Source organism: Brassica napus, chromosome C7, assembly GCF_020379485.1.
Source record: "Brassica napus cultivar Da-Ae chromosome C7, Da-Ae, whole genome shotgun sequence".
In the NCBI taxonomy this organism is placed as follows: Eukaryota; Viridiplantae; Streptophyta; class Magnoliopsida; order Brassicales; family Brassicaceae; genus Brassica; species Brassica napus.
In genome coordinates, this window is record NC_063450.1 from 46,809,359 (window position 1) to 46,829,204 (window position 19,846).

Here is a 19,846-nt window from a genome sequence, read left to right on the forward strand (position 1 = left end):
CAACACCATGATTCAACGAGAGCTTGGAGCCAAAGTTACTGCAAGTTTTGAAATCTAGAGCTAGTTAATTAGGGTTACGTAAACCTGTGGGAATATGCATGAACTCAAAAGATTTATATATACTTTTCTTAAGAAATTAAAGCAAACCCATTTTGAATACCTACGAAATATATACGAAAGATCTAATATTAGCTTCAAAATATTATACAAACCCTTTTTTCAAAACCAATGGGAAAAATCATTCGAAAAGATTTGATTTTTTTTAAAGAAATTACTCGAACCTAGCTATTTGAAAATCTATGAAGAGAATGTTCAAAACATATACATTTAAAAAAATCAACAAAAACCAAGTGAAACCAAGAAGAGCTTGCCTTTTATCTGCTGCTACCAAAGGTTTCTTTCTTCTCAGTTTATCTGATTTTCTCTGTGTTTTAGAATATTTATAGGCAGAAGGTAGAGAAAGTCTCTCCAAAGCTTACTTTACTAGCTGATAAGTCAAAAGAAATCTCAGCCGTCCATCTGATTCTATTATTGTATGGGCCTATGATTATAAAAACATTATGTGCTTGGGCTCAATGGGCCAACAAAATTTAATGTTTCAGATGCTCCCTGATGCAATTTCTCACAAAGGCAAAGAAAACTCTCGATATTCAATTAGATTCATCGAATCAAATATTCATAGCTAGTAGAATATTCATGGCTATATTCCTAGGTCGGATTCATATAATTAACCTCTTGGCCATTACTTGCTATTGTACCCTAAAGTAAGAAAAAGATACCTAATGACAACTATTATGAAGTACTGGCATTGATACATTGTTGACAATCGATGATCGTTTTGGAATGTTTTCCTATCTAATGAAAAAAAAAGAATCTAAGAAATTCAATTAATATGGATATATCTATAATGCACGAGACTGATGTGTATCCATGCCTAAAATCAATTAATTCAAATATAGTTTGTCTTTTAGCCTTAGTTGTTTATCCAAATAAGTAATTATAATTCTTACTGCTGTCAATAACTTACGTTTCTACTGAAAATAGATCAATATAGGTTAGAGCAAACGCATTAATGAACCCCGGTTGGGGTTCACAGTTTGATTTTTTTTATTATTATTTGTTTTTTTATTTAAAAAATATAAATGAAAAAACCTGACCAATAGCGGGCCGCCACGTGGCGTGGAACCCGCTAAACAGTAACGATCCGGGTTTATGCGGAAGGAGCGTGGCGAGACGAGTTCACCAGCTTTTATTATTATAATATTTTTTTTTTGGATGTGTGAGAACTTCGATCTTGAACCTCTGATGCTGATGCTTTTAGATCTGATCTCAGAGTTGTTAAGAAAGGAGGTAATAAAAGCAATTATAGTATACCTTTTAAAAGAGAAAAATTTCAAAACGTTATATATATTTTCTATGTTGGGATCATATACATGCAATTCGCGCATCGCATTCCCATCTCATATATAAAAATCTGGATTATTCACACGTATCCTGCGACACAAAATCTGATATGAAATATATATACCTAAATATATATGATTTATCAAACCATAAAAAAGTCATGTACAAAACTATTTAGAGGTAATTTCGACGAAAATATATGTAGCTTTTAAGACATTGTGGGTTTCTACGCGGTTACCTTATAAATGTAAGTACTTAACATATATATAGTTCCAGTCAAATATAAATTATATGCGTAATTGTGGATTGGAGAATATATACTTTTGACCTCTGCGCCATTGACATAAGGGGTAATATGAAATTTGTAAAAAATATACTGACTTTTTAGAGCCGTGTAATTTGTAATGTACCCCAAATTAAGAAAAAGTTACCTAACAACAACTATTATGAGACGTTGGCATCGATGCATTGTCGACAGACATACGACTGTGTTATGGATGTTTTCTTATCTAGTTAATTTTTTTTTAAAGAAATACAAATTAATATACAAATATTTATAATGCACTACTGATGTATATCCATGCCAAAAATGAATGAAGTCATTCTCTGAGAAAGAAAAAGTTTGTCTTTTAATAGGTCTACACACAATTTGGGCATGCCCTTTATATGTCATAGGTAAAACCTGAGTCATTCACACATAATAAGAGATGCACGCTACATATATAACATATAGTTTTGGACAGAACTTAGATTCACCCCCTAGGGTAAACTTTTAAATTCACCCCATCATTTATGACCAATCAAAGTGACACATAGATTATTAATTAAAAAATATTAAATTAAACAAAAAATAGCTACAAAAAATAAAAACGCTAATTTTAACGACGCTAACGCTTCCGGCTAAACCCTAAACCCTAAATCTTAAATTCTAAACCCTATACCCAAAATTCTAAACCCAAATCCAAATCCCTAAACCCAAACCCTATACCCTAAACCCTAATCCTAGACCCTAAACCCAAATTATATACCCTAAACCCAAAAACTAGACTATAAACCTAAACTCTATACCCTAAACCCAAGTCCTACAACCTAAACCCAAACCGTAAACCTTAAACTCTAATCCTAGATCCTAAACCCTAATCCTAGACCCTAAACCCAAATTATATACCTTAAACCCAAAAAATAGACTATAAACCTAAACCCTATACCCTAAACCCAAGTCTTAGACTCTAAACCCAAACCGTAAACCTTAACCCAAACCCTATAGCATCTAAGTTTGGGGTTTGAGTTTTGGGTTTTAGGTCTAGGATTTGAGTTTAGGGTATAGATTTTGGGTTTAGGATTTACGGTTTGGGTTTAAGATTTACCGTTTGGACTTATAGTTAATGTTTTGGGTTTAGGATATATAATTTGGGTTTAAAATTTACGGTTTGGGTTTAGGGTCTAGGACTTGGGTTTATGGTATAGAGTTTAGGTTTATAGTCTAGTTTTTGGGTTCAGGGTATATAATTTGGATTTAGGGTCTAGGATTAGGGTTTAGGGTATAGGGTTTGGGTTTAGGGGTTTGGATTTGAGTTTAGAATTTAGTGTATGGGGTTTAGAATTTAAGATTTAGGGTTTAGCGTTTAGATGGAAGCGTTAGCATCGTTAAAATTAGCGTTTTTATTTTTTGTAGCTATTTTTTATTTAATTTAATATTTTTTAATTAGTAATCTATGTGTTAATTTGATTGGTCATAAATGATGGGGTGAATTTAAAGGTTCATCCTAGGGGGTGAACCTAAGTTCTGTAGTATAGTTTTGGTCCAAAGAAAAATTATGCGCCTAAAAGTGAATTGTAGAAAAGAAAAACAATAATGTTAATTCCCTTTCACTATTAGGACTACCTTTCACTATTAGGACTACTCCTGTAATATCTGCATATAAAATATTTCGGTAAGATTCGTTTGTATCATATGATCGCCTTCTTGGAGAAGAATATTGTTTATATATTCCCTTCTTCGATCGATCCCTTATCATCTTCTAGCAATCTTCTTCTTAGTCTTATCGCTTGAATGGATTTCCATGTGTTGCCAGCCAGACCGATGCTATATATAGTAAAAAGTCTATTCATCGACAAGAATATTGTAGTATTGCCATAAATATGTGAAATTGCTTTAATTGCTATGTTATGGTACTTTAATAAGCTTCCTGTACATCATCCCGAAACTTGAGTTTGAGTTCGAAATTTTGATGAGTAAGTCTGATCTTTCAAGAGTAACAAAATATAAGATTTGAATTACGTACATTATTATCGGATATTTCATAAGATAAAAAAGTATTATTGAATTATCTTCTATGCTTTCTTTCGAGTTTTGAATCAGCAACATGCTTAGCAACGACATTTGAGTTTCAAATTCTGATTTTGGTTACCTTGATATGTTGGTGAGTGTGTACGTAATAACATTAAACAATCCACCATTGTGCTACTGTGACACATCAGTATTTTATTGGTGGAATCTTTTATTATTAATTAGTTAAAAATACGATATATATTCGTATTTTGGAACATAATGATGAAAACATTAAAAGACGACATAATCCCGAGATCTTCTGCGGAATATGGAACTAAGACCATCATTAACGCAGGGTTCTTAGTACAGGTTTCTTAACAGAATATAAGAACCCGACTCTTAACATTTAACTGAAAAAGTTAAGAGTCGGCTCTTAAATCTCTTATTTAAGAGCCGACTCTTAGCATTTTCAGTTAAAAATTAAGAGTCGAGTTCTTATATTCCGCTAAGAGCCCCGTCCTAAGAACCCCCGTTAATGATGCTCTAATTACGTAACGCAAACGTGTTTTCGTAATGAAATCAAGTTGGATGGATGAAGAGGCGCACCACACCGTTCTCGACGTTGTGCTCCACCCTAGGAGGGTTAATTGGAAAGATATTATAGCCGAACTGAGCCGCGACAGCAGATTACGACCGACCACCTGAGTCGTGGCTAACGGTAGGAGCATCACCAACCACAATCAGTCTATAATTCACGAAGTCCACATTGATGTCAACGTCGGAAACGCCAGGCATGTCTAAACGAACGTATACGCTGCCGTCTAGGAGCTGTTTGTACTCATAAGCACTAGCCGGTCCTTCGCTCAAGCCTGGGTGTGGCTGCAGTATCTTTCCCGTTGACTCCGGGTCTGCTCCACACATATCACAAGAACAAATATTCCAGGGCATCATTAACGCTGAAACCCTTTGAAGGTTTCTAAAAAAAATATATATATTAATATTTAATTATTTTAGTGTTCTGAAACATTGTAAGAATAAGTTCAAAAAAAAAAAAAAAAACATTGTAAGAACGACAAACGTCTCTAAATATGTGGAATCCGTTCCAAAACTTACTAAATAAGAATCTGTGGCTGTTTCTCTGTCGTGATTTATTAAATTTTAATTTTAATTCTTACGAACTCCTTTGCGTCTCTGCGTTAAAGGTGTTCTAACCGAAACTGAAACTTATATATATATATATATTAATTAATGCAGTAAAATAATTTTAATAAATTACCATAGGGATCCGTGCCAAGGAAAAGGAGGCTGTGGATTTCTTCACCACAAAAACAAAGAACACTTTCAGACTTGATGACTTGTAAAAGTAATGTTAGAGAAACGAAATGTGAAAAGAGCAGACCTTGTTGGGGAGGGCCTGGAGCCCCGTCGTCGCCTTTGATTGGGGTCGTGGAGAGGATTAGCCTGAGAACCCCGTCGGTTACTTGAGGATTGTCGACGCTAGATATCTCGCAGCAATGGCAACCGAGACCGATGTAGGTATCGTAGCTGCGGGGGAAGGAGTCATTTATGTTGAGACATGGCGCCAAGGCTTTGATAGTCACACCTTTCTTTGAGTCGTCAACGGAAATATCAACGACATCTGGATCTGATCCGACCCCCGGCAAGTCCATCCTCAGGTACATGTCAAAATCAAGCCATTTGATTTCGCTGAACCATTTTGGCCCGTTTGTCTGAAATGGGTTGTTAATAGCGTAAAATCCTTCTGCTCCAATCAACATCGAAAAGAAATAAGGGAATTAATTAACTAACGTAAATATTGAAAAAAAAATATATGAGAGAGAGATTTGAGCTTGGTTCAGAAGATATATAATACCGCTAGAATGGGGGAGATGAGTAGCAGGGTAGAAGCGCACCATGATTCAACGAGCTAGGAGCCTGTGAAATATGCACGCACCCAAAAGATTTAGACTTTAAAAAAAAATTATACTTACCCATTTTGAAAATCTATTCAAAATACATGGAAGATTATTAGGGATATATATCCTACGTCGGAAATTCTAAGGGACATTAAGTAATATATAAAAGGTTAGGATCAATCCACTAATCACCAATTGGTTTTAAGTTGGAAGCCTATAATTAAACCCGAATCTAACATGGTATCAGAGCCCAGATCCTAAATACCCTAAACTCCTGAATAAAATTAAAATTAACCCTTCTGACCGGGTATAAAGGTCGTGATTAACCCTTCTGACCGGGTATAAAAGTTGTGTTAAACTCTCTCGACCGAGTATAAATGTCCTAAAATTTTGAGATTTCTGGCCGATAAAAACCATCATCTCGAGGAGGGGTATTAGGGATATATATCCTACATCGGGAATTCTAAGGGACATTAAGTAATATATAAAGGGTTAGGGTCAATCCACTAATCACCAATTGTTTTTAAGTTGGAAGCCCATAGTTAAACTCGAATCTAACAAACATATGTAATATTAGCTTGAAAATATAACACAAACCCCATTTTCATAAGCTATGGGAAAAAAACATTCTAAAAGATTTGAACGTTTTTAGAAATTACTCTAACCCATTTGAAATCTATGGAGCGTGAAGCGCTTCTTGTAGACCAAGATGAGCTTGCCTTGCAAATAGTACTGAAAAGTCAAAACCCATTTTGAAAACTATGAAAAATTTAATCTTTGCTAGAAAATATGTCAAAAATATACGAAAGCTCTCTAATCTTTTCTTGAAAATTTACACAAAACCATTTCCAAAACCTATGGAAAAAAATGCACAGCCGAGAATTCTAATAGTTCAAAAAAAAAAAACTATGGAGAAAAATATATTAGAATAGATTTCAACTATTTGAGGAATTACTCAGAACCCATTTGAAAATTTGTGAAGAAAACACTCAAAAGAGACTTTTTAAAAAATACACAAAACCCAAATAAAACCATGAGGAGCTTGCCTTTGATCTGCTACTAATGATTTCTTCTCAGTTTCTATTTTCTCTCTCTCGTGTTGTTGGACTATATAGGCGGAAGGTATGGATGTCACTCCAAGTTGATACTTCAAAGGAAATTTTAACGTCCATCTGATTCAGTTATTGTATGGGCTTATAATTGTCAAAACACTGTGTGCTTGGGCTCAATGAGCCTTCGAAAATTCAATGTCCCAGATGCAATTTTCGTAAAAGCTTAGAAACTCTTTACATTCAATGTTACCCACCATTGGAGTCCTTAGCATTAATTTAATATATATATTTTTTTTTTGAATAGTTAAGGACTCTAATCATAAATGTTGGTCCAATAGTGTTATCTGTTTTTGAATCCTTAAAAAAAAAATTTAAACAAGAAATTTTGAAAATGTTATTTTTATTGAAACACAAAAAAAAAACATACAACAATTAAACATTTTCATCATTACCAAATTTGTTCCAAATATTTTGAATCAAATCAAATTTGAAGGCTTGCGAGCATATGACATATCCACCTCTGAAGTTCTACTCGATTCGCCTTCTTCAAACTCTGATATATCACACTGAGTATATCCATTGCGTTCATTTTCTACGATCATATTGTGCAGTATGATACATGTTCGCATAACCATCCCGATTTGTCTCTTGTCCCACAAAATAGCTGGGTTTTTGACTATTGCAAATCGAGCTTGCAATACTCCAAAAGCACGCTCCACGTCTTTTCGGGTTGACTCTTGTACTCTAGCAAATAATTGTTCTTGTGGACTTTGAGGGTTTGAGATAGATTGGATAAATGTTGACCTTCTTGGATATATACCGTCTGTGAGGTAGTAAGGCAAACCATAATGGTGTCCGTTGACCTGGTATTGTACCCTTGGAGCTCTACCTTCCAAAATGTCATCAAAAACAGGAGATCGATCGAGGACGTTAATATCGTTTAATGTACCTGGAGGACCAAAAAAAGTGTGTCATATCCAAAGATCTTGTGAAGCTACAGCCTCCAAGACAATTGTTGGCTTTCCTGATCCACAGGTGTATTGTCCTTTCCAGGCGGTTGGACAATTTTTCCATTCCCAATGCATACAGTCGATGCTGCCTATCATCCCAGGAAACCCGCGTATCTCTCCAATATCGAGCAGTCGTTGAAGATCCTCTGGATTGGGCCTTCGTAGATACTCATCTCCAAATAACTGGATTACCCCTTCTGTGAAATTGGTTAAACATGAAAGTGTTGTGGTTTCACCTATGTTTCCTTTTTTGGTTCTTTACGATGTTGGTGTAGGTATCTTCAAAATATTCATCGAAAGCCTCATCCAAAGCCGCGTCTAATCTTCGATCGACTTGGTGAGTTAAGGTTTAGACTTTTTAAAAAAAAAATTTAGTAATGAAACTTGGTGAGTTAAAGTTTAAACTTAAAAAAAAAAATTAGTAATGAAACTTGGTGAGTTAAGGTTTAGACTTTAAAAAAATTAAATTAGTAATGAAACTTTTGTGTTTGAGTTTTGGACTTTAAAAAAAAAAATTCTAATTAAACATGTTTAAGTTAAGGGATTAACTTGTTGTATATTGATGCTTGTTACTTGCTTGTTGCTTCTTGGTTGCGTCAACTTGATGCGATCAGGTTGGGATTAACTTGCTTGTTGCTTCTTGGTTGCGTCAACTTGTTGTATATTGATGCTTGTTAATTTATGGTCTTTTGTGTTTGACAAATTGATGCGATCAACAAGAAGAAGAGGAACTGCATTTCATGATAGTAGTTTGATACATAGATGGTTCAAGTTTAGACATGAAAGGAAAAACATACAGACACTAAGTTATAAAGACAACACTTGAAGATATAAAGACAACACCCGTGAACCTCTTGTCTTGGTTCACATCCGCAAGGAAAAACATACATGAATCCGTGAAACTAGTAGACAACCCGTGACCTCTTCTCTTGTACTCTTGACAACCCGTGACCTCGTCTCTTGTACTCCACCTGAAACAAAGCATTTCATATCAGTCAACAGTTCATATCACAACAAAGTAAACAATGCTATCAAAACTATACTGCAAGCAAAAGCTGAACAAACCATCACTCATGACAACAATTCAGACAACAGTTTATTTTTGAGAGCTGATTCCATCTCATCGAGGGGCTCCGGCTTTGCAAGCAACCTCTCCAACAAACTTTGCCTTGAGATTTGCTTTTTCATCTCCATAAGTCCTTCTACCTGCGAGAACTCCTCATCTTTTCTAGTTTTTTGCCTCTTACCCGCGGCCTTAGCAGCCTTGACACCAACTGGTCTATCTTCTGGCTCTGGCACATGCACTTCAGGAGCCTTCCGCTTATCATTGTCCTTCTCCATATAAGTGGAGCACCACTTAACATCATGCCTAAGCTCCCTCCACGCGTGTTCTAAGGTGAACTTCATGTTCTGGTCGCTGTTGAAGATATCCAAGGCTGCCTTCATGACGTCGTTTTCATTTTGCCCGCTTCTCTGCTCCCTCAGTGCCATGTCGTAGCAGCCACAGAACTTACAGACCAAATCATTGATTCTAGCCCATCTTTGCTTGCATTGCCCTATTTCTCTAGGCACTGTCCCGAGCAGAAGAGGACTGGAGCTGTAGTTACTCACAATTCTCTTCCAAAAAGCAGCACCTTTCTGCTCGTTACTGACAGTTGAGTCTTTGCTCGTGTTGAGCCAAGACCCAATGACGATTAAATCCTCCTTCACAGACCACTTTCTCCTTTCTTTCACAGTAGACTCTTGCGGAGATTGGGTACTAAACACAGGGGAGTCGTTCGACTCTAGATCAACTGACCCTTGGCTCGCTAAGAGGTTAACAAAACTATAGGAGCTAGCCATTTAAAAGTTTCTAAAAGGATTTGTTTGTACTTGTGAATGAATCACTAGTAGAAACTTGGAAGATTAAATAATGGATTCTACATTCAATACTAGTAGAAAACTGTCTTATCACAACAGCTAAGGGGAATTTATTGAAGTTACTTAGCAAAATGCAGTTAGGTGAATTTAATGGTCGGTTAATGCAATGAAGTTTACAAACTAAACCATTAACTGGCACTTCTATCCGTTTCTATCAAACTAATAAGTTCTAACTAAGCGACTATAGTTTTGTTAGGGAAAGAAGAATGGTTACTAACCTCAGTGGAGTCGCTCAAGATCAGCCACCCGCTCTCCCAGCCTTCTAACCTGTGATTGCATTTCAAAGTAAAGAAAGAAACAATGAGTTACAAATCTACAACAAACAAGTATCTTTACTGAGAGCATAAACATACCTTAAGTGCTTCACACTCTCTCAGAAGCTTGTCATGATCGTGAACGCGTTGTTTGAGCCTCTCGACCTCTTCTTCCACAGCCATGACCCATGGTTGCCTGAAATGAAGACCGTCATTCTGCCAAACAAATAAAGGGAAACTAATCAGACAGCAAACAAATATCTTAGTAACATAATCAACATAGATAGAGAATCAATACTAACCTCGAAGTCTTTGCAAATGAAGAACCTTTTCCCGGGGAGGTAGTCATATGTATCAACTTCATCTACGGTCCTCTTCATGATTGATCCACAGGGGCACAGTTGGGGAATGCCCTGTTGCGCATTTGCAACGAAATCAACCTGGCTGATGTACGCTTTGTGTGCTTTCATATCTCGGAGTTCTTCCTCCATATCAGTACCTGCAACGAAATAATTTGAAAAGGAAAACCATTATTAGTCGATTCTTAACCCACGACAAACCCCTAATTCATAATAAATCCAGAAGAAAATAAGAAAGAACCAAACTTTTAAAGAAAACCCTAATTCGATTTGAACAATTAGGGTTTTCTCAATCCCCAACCTCTAATCGCCTCGACAACATCAAACCATCACCAACAGAAGAAGAAAATAGAACCCCCCGACGAAAACCCTAATTCGATTGAAATCCCCAAAATAATTTCCAACCCTAAATCGGTTTAACGCCACAATCGAACCCTTTAAACCGATGAAATTGATAAGAAACAACCACTGAACGAAATCAAAAAGAAGGAGAGGTCGGATTACCTTCCAAAAGGCCGGTCGTGACTCGCCTCTCTATCGCCGCTCTATCGCCTCTTCGTCGCGTCTCGGTTTTTTTTTTCTTGCCTCGACAAAGTGAAAGACGACGCGTCTTTCTTTCTCTTCCCACACGAAACACCAACGCCCTCTCAGCCAATCAAAGCCTGCCAGCGCATTACGGACCCGGACGGACTATTCCTTAACTTAGGAATAATCCTTAGCTTTAGGGGTTATTTTAATAGTTTTTTAATCGGCAAATGGAAGAGATTATGGCTAAGGACCCCCTTAAATCATGCGTTGGACGTGCTCTTAGATTCATCGGATCAAAAATCCATACCTAGTACAATATTCATGACCATATTCCTAGGTTGGATTCTTGTGCGCCACTTTTTAGAGCAGTGTAAATTGTATTGTACCCCAAACTAAGAAAGAAAAAAAAAACTAACGACAGCTTTATTGAAAGAGAAAGCATATAACAAACGAAAAGGAGACTTTTGTGTTAGAACTTTTGTGTTGAAGGTTTTAGAAAACGGTTCAAAAATATGATCAAATAATTTATAGAATTTTTTATTATCTAGAATTAGACTTTTTTTGAGCAAAATCTAGACTTAGACTAAGTATATCCATAGATGACTTAATTTAAGTAATTCACACTCATATATGTTTTTGAATACCATGGTTATATGATGAAAATATGGTTGCTACTCATATGAACATCATAATTTTTTGGCATATGTATTCGCGATGTAAGTATGTGTTGATTATGTTTAAAAGCCTAGTTTAAATTTGTTGTATTTCAAAACTATAGTTATTTTTTTTGTTGGAAAGTTTATACCTACGGTATCTTATATTTTGGCCCTTACCGGAACTAACTTCTAAGAATGGCTCAGAATGGAAAGAAAAAAATTGAGTTCACATTATGATTACTAACTTGAATTTGACATTGCCCAAAGATGAGTCAAAATCACTAATAATGGATTAAAAAACGAAAAAGATTTCCAGAAAACTTAGTTAAAATTGAATAGACTAAGCATTATGTTCTTTAGATAACAATAACTAACAACATAGTTTCAAGTATTTCGGTCCATATATTTTTGGTATTAAAGAAAACTAACATTTAATCGGATTTTTTTTTTTTTAATTTTCAAACTTTTTAATCCGAATCAACCGTGAAACCGAAATAAGCGAACAGATCTTAAACCTCTAGAACCGAAACCGAAAGAAAGAAACAAAATTCCCAAGACTAGTTTCATGCATATGATTTCGTAACCATGAATTAAAATAGTGTACATAACTGTGATAAGTTAACAAATTCTCATGTACATATCTTTTGAATAACTGAAATACTTGAAACATGGTTTAACGTAAAACAGTTCCAATGTCTCTCAAGGGAACGAGATCAAGTTCCATCATTGGTAGTTTGAGAGTTGGATTTCATGATTGTAGATTGTTTGGGGTATCTAGTATAAAGAATCCAGCGATCCGGGTGTTTGAGGAACATGTGAGTGCTAGTGAGCATCGATACGATTGTTGACACATGGGGACGGTCTGTTGGTTCGTGTTGAACACAAAGCAGCGCGATCTGGATGCATCTTGTCACTTCTTCTGCTGGAAAATTCTCTAAAATGGTTTGATCCACGAGTTCTAATGGTGTCTCCTCTCTCCACAACCTCCAAGCCTGTAAAATAATTTAATAATCAAATAAATAACTTATAGTTGTTACATGCACGTTTAAGCAATAAATTATTTCCAACAAATAAATGTTCTAGTTTAGGCACTCACGTATGTGACCAAATCTGGACCCGGGGAGCAGAAGCTCCTATTCTTCTTTCCGCATATAATCTCAAGAACTAAGACCCCGAAGCTATACACATCCGTTTTCACTGAGAATTGCCCCTCGCACCTATACTCTGGGGGCATGTAACCTCTGCAATATTAATTGTACTGATATCGGTGATGTTCAAAAAGGAACCAGTTCATAAAGTTATAAAATGGTAATAAGCGTATCGTACTCAGTTCCAAATATCCTTTCAGTGATAGAACTGGTTTGGCCAATACCAAAGATCCTTGCCGTCCCAAAGTCAGAAATCTTCGGGTTCATATCAGCTTCTAAGAGTATGTTATCTGCTTTGAGGTCACGATGTATGATTTTGGGCCTTGAATCTTGATGAAGATAAAGTATCCCTCTAGCGATTCCCTTGATTATGTTGAACCGTTTTGTCCAGCTTAGCTGAGCTTGCTTTATTGGGTCTGCACATCTCATATGGACCCATTAGACTATGTGATAGAGAACACAATTTCATCATTTGTTTCTTACCAGAGAGGAAAGAGTCGAGACTTTTGTTAGGCACAAACTCATAGACGAGTACTCTTTCTTCTCCTTTGACAGAATAACCGAGAAGTCTAACAAGGTTTCCATGCTGAAGTTTTGCAATAACAATAACCTCATTCTTAAACTCTTTCTCGCCTTGTTCCGAAGTTCTTGACAACCTTTTTACTGCAACTTCTCTTCCACCAGGCATTAATGTACCCTACAAGTAACATCAATGAGACAATATAATCAGATTACTTTGATTACCCTTATGTAAGTACAAGAGTTTTCAAGATAAGCACCAAATAGTTAAAGAAAAAAAATACCTTGAAAACATCTCCAAATCCACCTCGGCCAATTTTATTGCGCTCTGAAAAATTATTTGTTGCAACTTCAATTGTCTTGAAATCGAATTGTAGGGAGCGTACAGTTGTGATACCAGCTACAGTTGTAATAAAGGGTTTTAATTAGTTACATGGACTATATATAATATACATGTAGTTGTTGTTGCTATGATTAAACAAAAGAACAACACTCACTTTGATTAAACTCAACTTGTTGGTCTGATTTTCCCCTTCGAGCAGACAGGCGAGCAAAAACAACGACGATAATGATAATGATAATGATAATGATGATGAATATAATAACAGCAACAACTATTGCTATAATAGTTCTCATTGAGATATTTCTGCTGCCTGTACAAGTACAATATAAACCATATAAACTTTGAATCTTTGGACAGGTTCTTGTGAATGTAACTTTGCAAGGACTTACCAGTGTCTGCCTTTTTGGCCTGGTCGCTAGCAGAAGATGGTTGACGTTGCAGAAGAGGAGGAGGAGAAGGAGGAGGGGGAGGAGGAGCCAACGTAATGTTACCAAAAGCCTTAGAGAATGTAAACAACTGCCACCGGAAAAAGCAGATTGGCCGCATAACATAGCCTCCTGTCTTCTCCCCACAACATGACTGGTAGTCAATAACGCTTTGTCTTAAACAATTATCACAATCACCAGAAGAAATATCCGGCGTGCATTGCATCAACGCGTATATATTCTGGAAAGGTGTCAAGGCTGCAACATCAGCTTTGTAACCGTTTTTTTGCGCAGAAGCTGCAGCAATGATACCATGTATCAATCCTTCCCATATCTTCTTGAACTCCGTTATATTCGAGTTGATATTTGCAGTGTTCATGACCAAATACTGAGGTACAATCTCCCAGTAACCTGCGGATCCTGAAAAAGAATTGTTGGAGTAACGGACAAGGCAAGGAGTTGGATCAAGTGCCCAGTAATACGCGCTTGTACCAACCAGTCAGATGCGCCTTTGATACAAGCGGAACAATCATTTGCTTCTGCTCCAGGGATGCACATCCCTGCCGCGTAGACTCGGCTAGGTTCTTGTCCAATGGAACCGCTGTAGAAGCCATCTTGAGCCGCGGCATTGGACGGAAGAGAGGAGAGGATGAGACGGCGGTTTGCGTCAAATGTACCGTTGGGTATGAAGTTCTTCCCGTTGTGTACGCACGTTTGTGCTGAAACTGAAGCAACAAAGGAAACAATGAGAACAAAACAGAGGATTAGTGAGGAACTCCTCTGCTTCATTTTCCTTACAAGATATTGTCTTAGTGTTTAAGCATCTGTCTGTTTTCACTATTTAAAAAGCAATGGAAGTTTCTGTGAGAGTTTCTAAATGTTGAATTCCTCAAAACTGATATACGGTCACTAAACGAAGGACAAAAAAATCGAACGTCAAAGTCAAATGTTTATGTTCATACAGTATTAGTTTCGTTTCAGATAATCATGAAGGTGTGTAGGATCTTAGTTAAGTCCTGTTATGAGTATATGACCTAGGACATCCGCAGAAGAAGACGTGAATAATGAACCCACTTGCATTGCATACATGCACATAGCACATGTTAATCACTCAAACTATACAATCGTCAATCAAGCGTTCATTTCATTCACGTAGTTTTTCTTATCCTCCTGAGGATTATGGCAAAATCTTTTGTTTTAGTGCTTACGCGTCTTGTAAGTTCTTAGAGCACCTCCATTAGTGAACTTACAGGGGGTTCACACAGATTCCAAAAAGAAAAAAAATATTAAAATAATGAATAGTGATGAACTTGTCTATTTCCACCTCTTCCCAGTGAACCGGGTTCATCACTGTAGTGCGGGCCCCACGGCACGTGGCGGCCCGCGATTGGTCCAATTAATTTTTTTTTTTTTTTTTTAAACAAAAATCAAACAGAAAAAAAATATAATAAAAAAAATACTTCATGGGGTTCACTAATAGGGGTGCTCTAACTAATTAAACAGAACTCGAAGTTTCTGTCTGAATTTTTTTTTTTTTTTTAGTGGTCCTTAATTTGGCCTAGCGTCAAAAGTCAGCTTTTTTTTTTGAAGTGGCAAAAGTCAAAATTACTTGGACCCAGATTGAGACGTCCAGATGACCACTAGGCTATTGTATCACTGTCTTTGGTTTCGCAAGTAAACTGATTTTGGACTGGTTTTATATTGGTTAATAAACGATTACTTGTGTAGCACGTTCCCAGATTGATGAATATACAAATAGATTATCACTAGTTAATGAATATAGTTTATCTTATGAGTTTATAACTATATAATCCGTTCAAAAAAATTATTATACATCACGAGGTATATTGTTCAAGATCACTACTAGGCATATATAGTGATCAAAAAAGTATTATACATATATTTTTTTGGTAAAAATTATACATATATTCTGGAGCCAAAAATTCAAATCAAAAGTGATAAGGGTTCTCTCACAAACTTTGATTTGAGTATAATCTCACATTTCATACATAAATTTGATGGAGTTTTCGCATACACTTTGACTGCGTATATATCTCACATGGTCAGTGTCAAACAGGTGCAATGTTTGTCTCAACGGAACATCAGCAAAGTTAGGATAACCTTAGAGCATGTCCAATGGAGTTCATAATATTTACATCCAAACCTACTAGCTACTACCTGTAATTAGGGATGTTACCTACAGGGTTAGGGCTCGGCCCTCTTTTATTTATTATAAGCCCAGCCCTATTTTAACCCAACCCCATTTTGACCCTATTATAATCAAGGGTTAGGGTTGGTACCAGGGTTAACTCATTTAATTGAAAAAAATATTTCATTTATTTTTGTTCTTAAATTTTAAAGATAAAACTAGAAAAATTAAGATATCATATGATTCTTTCCTCCAATTTGTTGAGCATCAAAATCAAAAGTTTTCCTCCCAAAATCGCAAAATCGAGTTTTTGCTCCACAACTAAGAATAAAATTTTTCCGTCAAAAAAAAATTTGTGTTTTTTTCCGCCAAAACCTAATTTGAGTTTTTCCACCAAAACCACAAAATCAAGTTTTCCCGCCAAAACCGCAAAATCGAGTTTTCCCGCAAAAACCGCAAAATCGAGTTTTCCTGTCAAAACCGGCAAATCAAGTTTTCCCGCCAAAACTGTAAAATCGCGTTTTCCCGCCAAAACAGCAAAATCAAGTTTTCCGCCGAAACCGGCAAATCGGGTTTTCCCGCAGAAACCGCAAAATCGAGTTTTCCCGCCAAAACCACAAAAACGAGTTTTTCCGCCGAAACCGGCAAATCGAGTTTTTCCGCCGAAACCGGCGAATCGAGTTTTTCCGCCGAAACCGGCAAATCGAGTTTTCCCGCCGAAAACTACAAAATCGTGTTTTCCCGCCGAAACAGCAAAAACGAGTTTTCCGCCGAAACCGACAAATCAGGTTTTTCCGCCAAAACTGCAAAATCGAGTTTTTCCGCTGAAACCGCAAAATCGAGTTTTTCCGCCAAAACTAAAACCGCAATATCGAGTTTTCCCTACAAAACCGGCAAATCGAGTTTTCCCGCCAAAACCGTGAAATTGAGTTTTACGGGTTTTCCAGAAAAACTTAATTTAATTTTACGTTTTCACGGGAAAATTCGATTTTGAGGTTTTGGTGAAAAACTCGATTTTGATTTTTTGGCGGGAAAACTCGATTTCGAAGTTTTGACGAAAAACTCGATTTTGCGTTTTTGGAAGGAAAACTCGATTTTGTTGTTTTAGTTGAAAACTCGATTTTGCGGTTTCGACGGAAAATTTCGTTGTTCAGTTTTTGGCGAGAAAACTCTACTTTAAGTTTTTTTTGATGAAAAACATTATTAAATATTGTATAATAGTTGTGTGAATCAAAATAAAAGGGTTAGAATTTAAACCCTGGTCCTATTAGGGCCAACCCTATTTAAACCCTGTTTAAAAAATGAGGGTTAGGGTTACAAATGGGTTTGCAGGGTTAGGGCTAACCCTGTCAGATTGAGCCCATATTAACATCCCTACCTGTAATGGAGCGTGTACAACGAGGCTCTAGATCTCAATAAACATAGTAAACAGGTAAAACAGAGAAATTAGCGTTGAAGTCTCAGTTTTATTATATTCTAGTTTTCACTTTTAAGGTTTAGATAATATAACTATCTTATCAGCGTTACAGTATTGTAGACTACTAGCTACAATGAAATTGTGAAACAAGATCAGTAAACAGAGTAAATTTCAATTTGAGAAAGAATTGTATGGGGATTGAAGTTCTAACGCCCAAAAATAAAAACACTCAGGATCCATAACATCAAGATTGATCCTTAACGAGGATCAAATTGCTAATTGTTGCACCATCCATAGAGAAAAGACTAAGACCTGACTCCAAAATGTCAGCTGGTAAGTCCTGATCGTGTGTGCTTCCGACAAAAAAATCCAGGTTGCTAAGGCAACGGGAAGATGAATTGTCGAAAATGTTGGATGATACATGGGACGTTTTTTTAACACATAACAACCCATTATTGATGCATTTGAAACTTCATTGCTGTAAAAATTCTCATGAATCAATTTAAAAAGCTTATAATTTGCTGTTTTAATTTAAATGCTACGATGTTCTTGTAGTTACCTATATTAAAGAACGTACATTTGTGTTGCAGATCAAATGTTGCAGCCATGTGGTTAATTAATTTTAAGAGATTATAAAGCTGTAAGACTAAAAGTTTTCAAAATATAGATAAAGTAAGTTTGTATTTTTTAGCCAAGGAACATATCCAAGAGTTGATTAAAAACATAAAGCGACATAAATATCCCTCAAAATAACGACATAACCTTCAAAGAAGAAGTCCACAAGACTAAACTACGAATCAGAACTCAGAAGCATACATGGTTTCATGACTTTCATCACTAAAATCAGAGGGGAGGGATGATCAAACGGATCACACCGTTCTTGGCAATGGTCTTGATCTTACGGCCAGGAATACTGACCTGACTTTCGAGCATAGCCACCTCACCAGAGTAGAACCGGCCACCAGAGTCAAGGCCAACGGCAGGAGCATCACCAGTCACCGATACTCTCCCGTTCACGACGGAGACGGTGAACCTATCCTTGGGAACACCCGGCATGTCTACACGCACGTATAGACCGCCGTTTGAGAGAATCTTCCACTCATAGGCCATATCCGAACCTATGTTCACGCATGGGTGTGGCTCCAGTAACGGACCGGTTAACTCCGGGTCTGCGCTTCCACAACCAAACTCATTATATTTCACATACGGTTTAATGACCTATATTTCAAAAGCTTGCAGAAAGAGAACATATGTAAATACCATGTGGATCCGTGCCGTGAGGAAACGTGTGAGGACCCGTGCTACAACGATCTTTGACCATAAAATAGAGACAAAAGTAACAATTAATTTAGGGTATAAGAATATATATTCAAAAGTTTGTGAGAAAGACCTGTAGAAAAAAAAAAATCAAGATAATAAATTAATAAACCATTAAATCAGATAATTAATTGTATAAAAAACAAATCAAAGATAATAAAGGAAAATGTGGTGAAAGGTTACCTTCTCGGTCTGGGCCACCAAGAAACGCTGTAGAAAATAAATTGAAAATTTTATTAGTATATAGAATCTTTAGTATATTGATTTAAATAACCAAAAAAAGGGATTAGTTTGAAAGTAATATACAGATGCATGAAGGGCTTTGTGATGAGGCGCGGGTCTTGGAGAGGTGAAGCCTGAGAACACCGTCCGACATGTGTGAGACCAAGCCGGAGATCTCGCAGCATTTACAGACGAGACCTGTAGCGGAGCCGTAGTTCCGAGGAGAAGAGTCATGTTTGTGCTCTTTTGGTGCGTCGGCGGTGATAGACACAGCCTTCTTCGTCGGGTCAATCCTAACCTTTATGCTGTCTTGTGGAACACCGGGAAAGTCAATCCGAATGAACATGTCCTCGTTCTCAAGCATCTTGAACTCTGTGAACCCTTTTGGTCCGCTTACGAGAAACGGGTTGTTAACCGCGTAAAACCCTTCTGCTCCACACCAAAACAGACATAACAAAGACAGAAAAAAAGTATAGTATAAGTGAAAACGTGAACGAGATTTGAGGATGGTTGAGAAGTATCTTACCTCTAGATGGAGGAGCAACGGTAAGAGGGACCACCATTTTTCAACAACGAGAGAGAAGTTTTCGGTGAGGTTTCAGATTTCTAAAGGTGACTGTTCTTTAGGGTTTCTCTCTCACTGTTTTTTTCGACCTTTATGTTTCAGAGGAAAGAGAAGGCAACGAACAAAGACAAGGCACTGAGCTGTCAAGCAAAAAAAAACGACAAGCAATAGGGGACACGTGTCGTCTTTCCATTTGCGACTTCGTAATGCATCAGAATTAGACACGCTTCGACTCCCCATTTGAGAAACTTTTTCCTTTATTTTTGTAATTATTAAGGAGAAAAAGAGTGTATGATCCGATCCCATATGTACAAGCCTACGTCGTGAAATCATGTTTATCTTTTGGTTACACCTAAATACGTGTGATGGA

At 36.7% G+C, this 19,846-nt stretch overlaps 3 protein-coding genes and 1 pseudogene across 3 annotated transcripts; all 4 read right to left on the reverse strand.

Annotated features, from left to right (window-relative positions):
• Positions 1 to 2,933: 2,933 nt before the first annotated feature.
• On the reverse strand, positions 2,934 to 10,835 carry LOC111207646 (glutathione S-transferase T3-like). Its single transcript, XM_022705898.2, has 7 exons — positions 10,692 to 10,835; positions 10,131 to 10,327; positions 10,031 to 10,044; positions 8,720 to 9,422; positions 5,076 to 8,625; positions 4,953 to 4,991; positions 2,934 to 4,584 (listed from the first exon to the last, which is right to left on the reverse strand). Exons 2-4 carry the CDS (start codon positions 10,317 to 10,319, stop codon positions 8,726 to 8,728), a joined length of 900 nt encoding a protein of 299 aa, XP_022561619.2. The 5' UTR covers positions 10,320 to 10,327; positions 10,692 to 10,835; the 3' UTR covers positions 2,934 to 4,584; positions 4,953 to 4,991; positions 5,076 to 8,625; positions 8,720 to 8,725.
• LOC125575253 (putative 57 kDa heat shock protein) lies at positions 4,364 to 5,454 on the reverse strand. Its single transcript, XM_048764310.1, has 2 exons — positions 5,076 to 5,454; positions 4,364 to 4,584 (listed from the first exon to the last, which is right to left on the reverse strand). The coding sequence occupies exons 1-2, from the start codon at positions 5,452 to 5,454 to the stop codon at positions 4,364 to 4,366; spliced, it is 600 nt and encodes a 199-aa protein (XP_048620267.1).
• A 1,094-nt stretch (positions 10,836 to 11,929) lies between the features above and the next one.
• On the reverse strand, positions 11,930 to 15,125 carry LOC106409546 (annotated as a pseudogene).
• Positions 15,126 to 17,145: 2,020 nt separating this feature from the next.
• Positions 17,146 to 19,546, reverse strand: LOC106410315 (putative 57 kDa heat shock protein). Its single transcript, XM_013850810.3, has 5 exons — positions 19,438 to 19,546; positions 18,996 to 19,340; positions 18,873 to 18,899; positions 18,633 to 18,683; positions 17,146 to 18,541 (listed from the first exon to the last, which is right to left on the reverse strand). The coding sequence occupies exons 1-5, from the start codon at positions 19,472 to 19,474 to the stop codon at positions 18,216 to 18,218; spliced, it is 786 nt and encodes a 261-aa protein (XP_013706264.1). The 5' UTR covers positions 19,475 to 19,546; the 3' UTR covers positions 17,146 to 18,215.
• Positions 19,547 to 19,846: the final 300 nt, after the last annotated feature.

What these genes read in the sequence shown, in the direction of transcription:
- LOC125575253 (XM_048764310.1), bottom strand. Translation starts at nt 5,454, where the DNA reads ATGTTGATTGGAGCAGAAGGATTTTACGCTATTAACAACCCATTTCAG. An exon ending in TCCAGGCCCTCCCCAACAAG is followed by an intron (nt 4,585 to 5,075) that starts GTCTGCTCTTTT and finishes TGTGTGGAGCAG; the next exon opens with ACCCGGAGTCAACGGGAAAG.
- LOC111207646 (XM_022705898.2), bottom strand. Translation starts at nt 10,319, where the DNA reads ATGGAGGAAGAACTCCGAGATATGAAAGCACACAAAGCGTACATCAGC.
- LOC106410315 (XM_013850810.3), bottom strand. Translation starts at nt 19,474, where the DNA reads ATGGTGGTCCCTCTTACCGTTGCTCCTCCATCTAGAG. An exon ending in CGTTGCTCCTCCATCTAGAG is followed by an intron (nt 19,341 to 19,437) that starts GTAAGATACTTC and finishes GGTGTGGAGCAG; the next exon opens with AAGGGTTTTACGCGGTTAAC. An exon ending in TCACGGCACGGATCCACATG is followed by an intron (nt 18,542 to 18,632) that starts GTATTTACATAT and finishes GTGGAAGCGCAG; the next exon opens with ACCCGGAGTTAACCGGTCCG.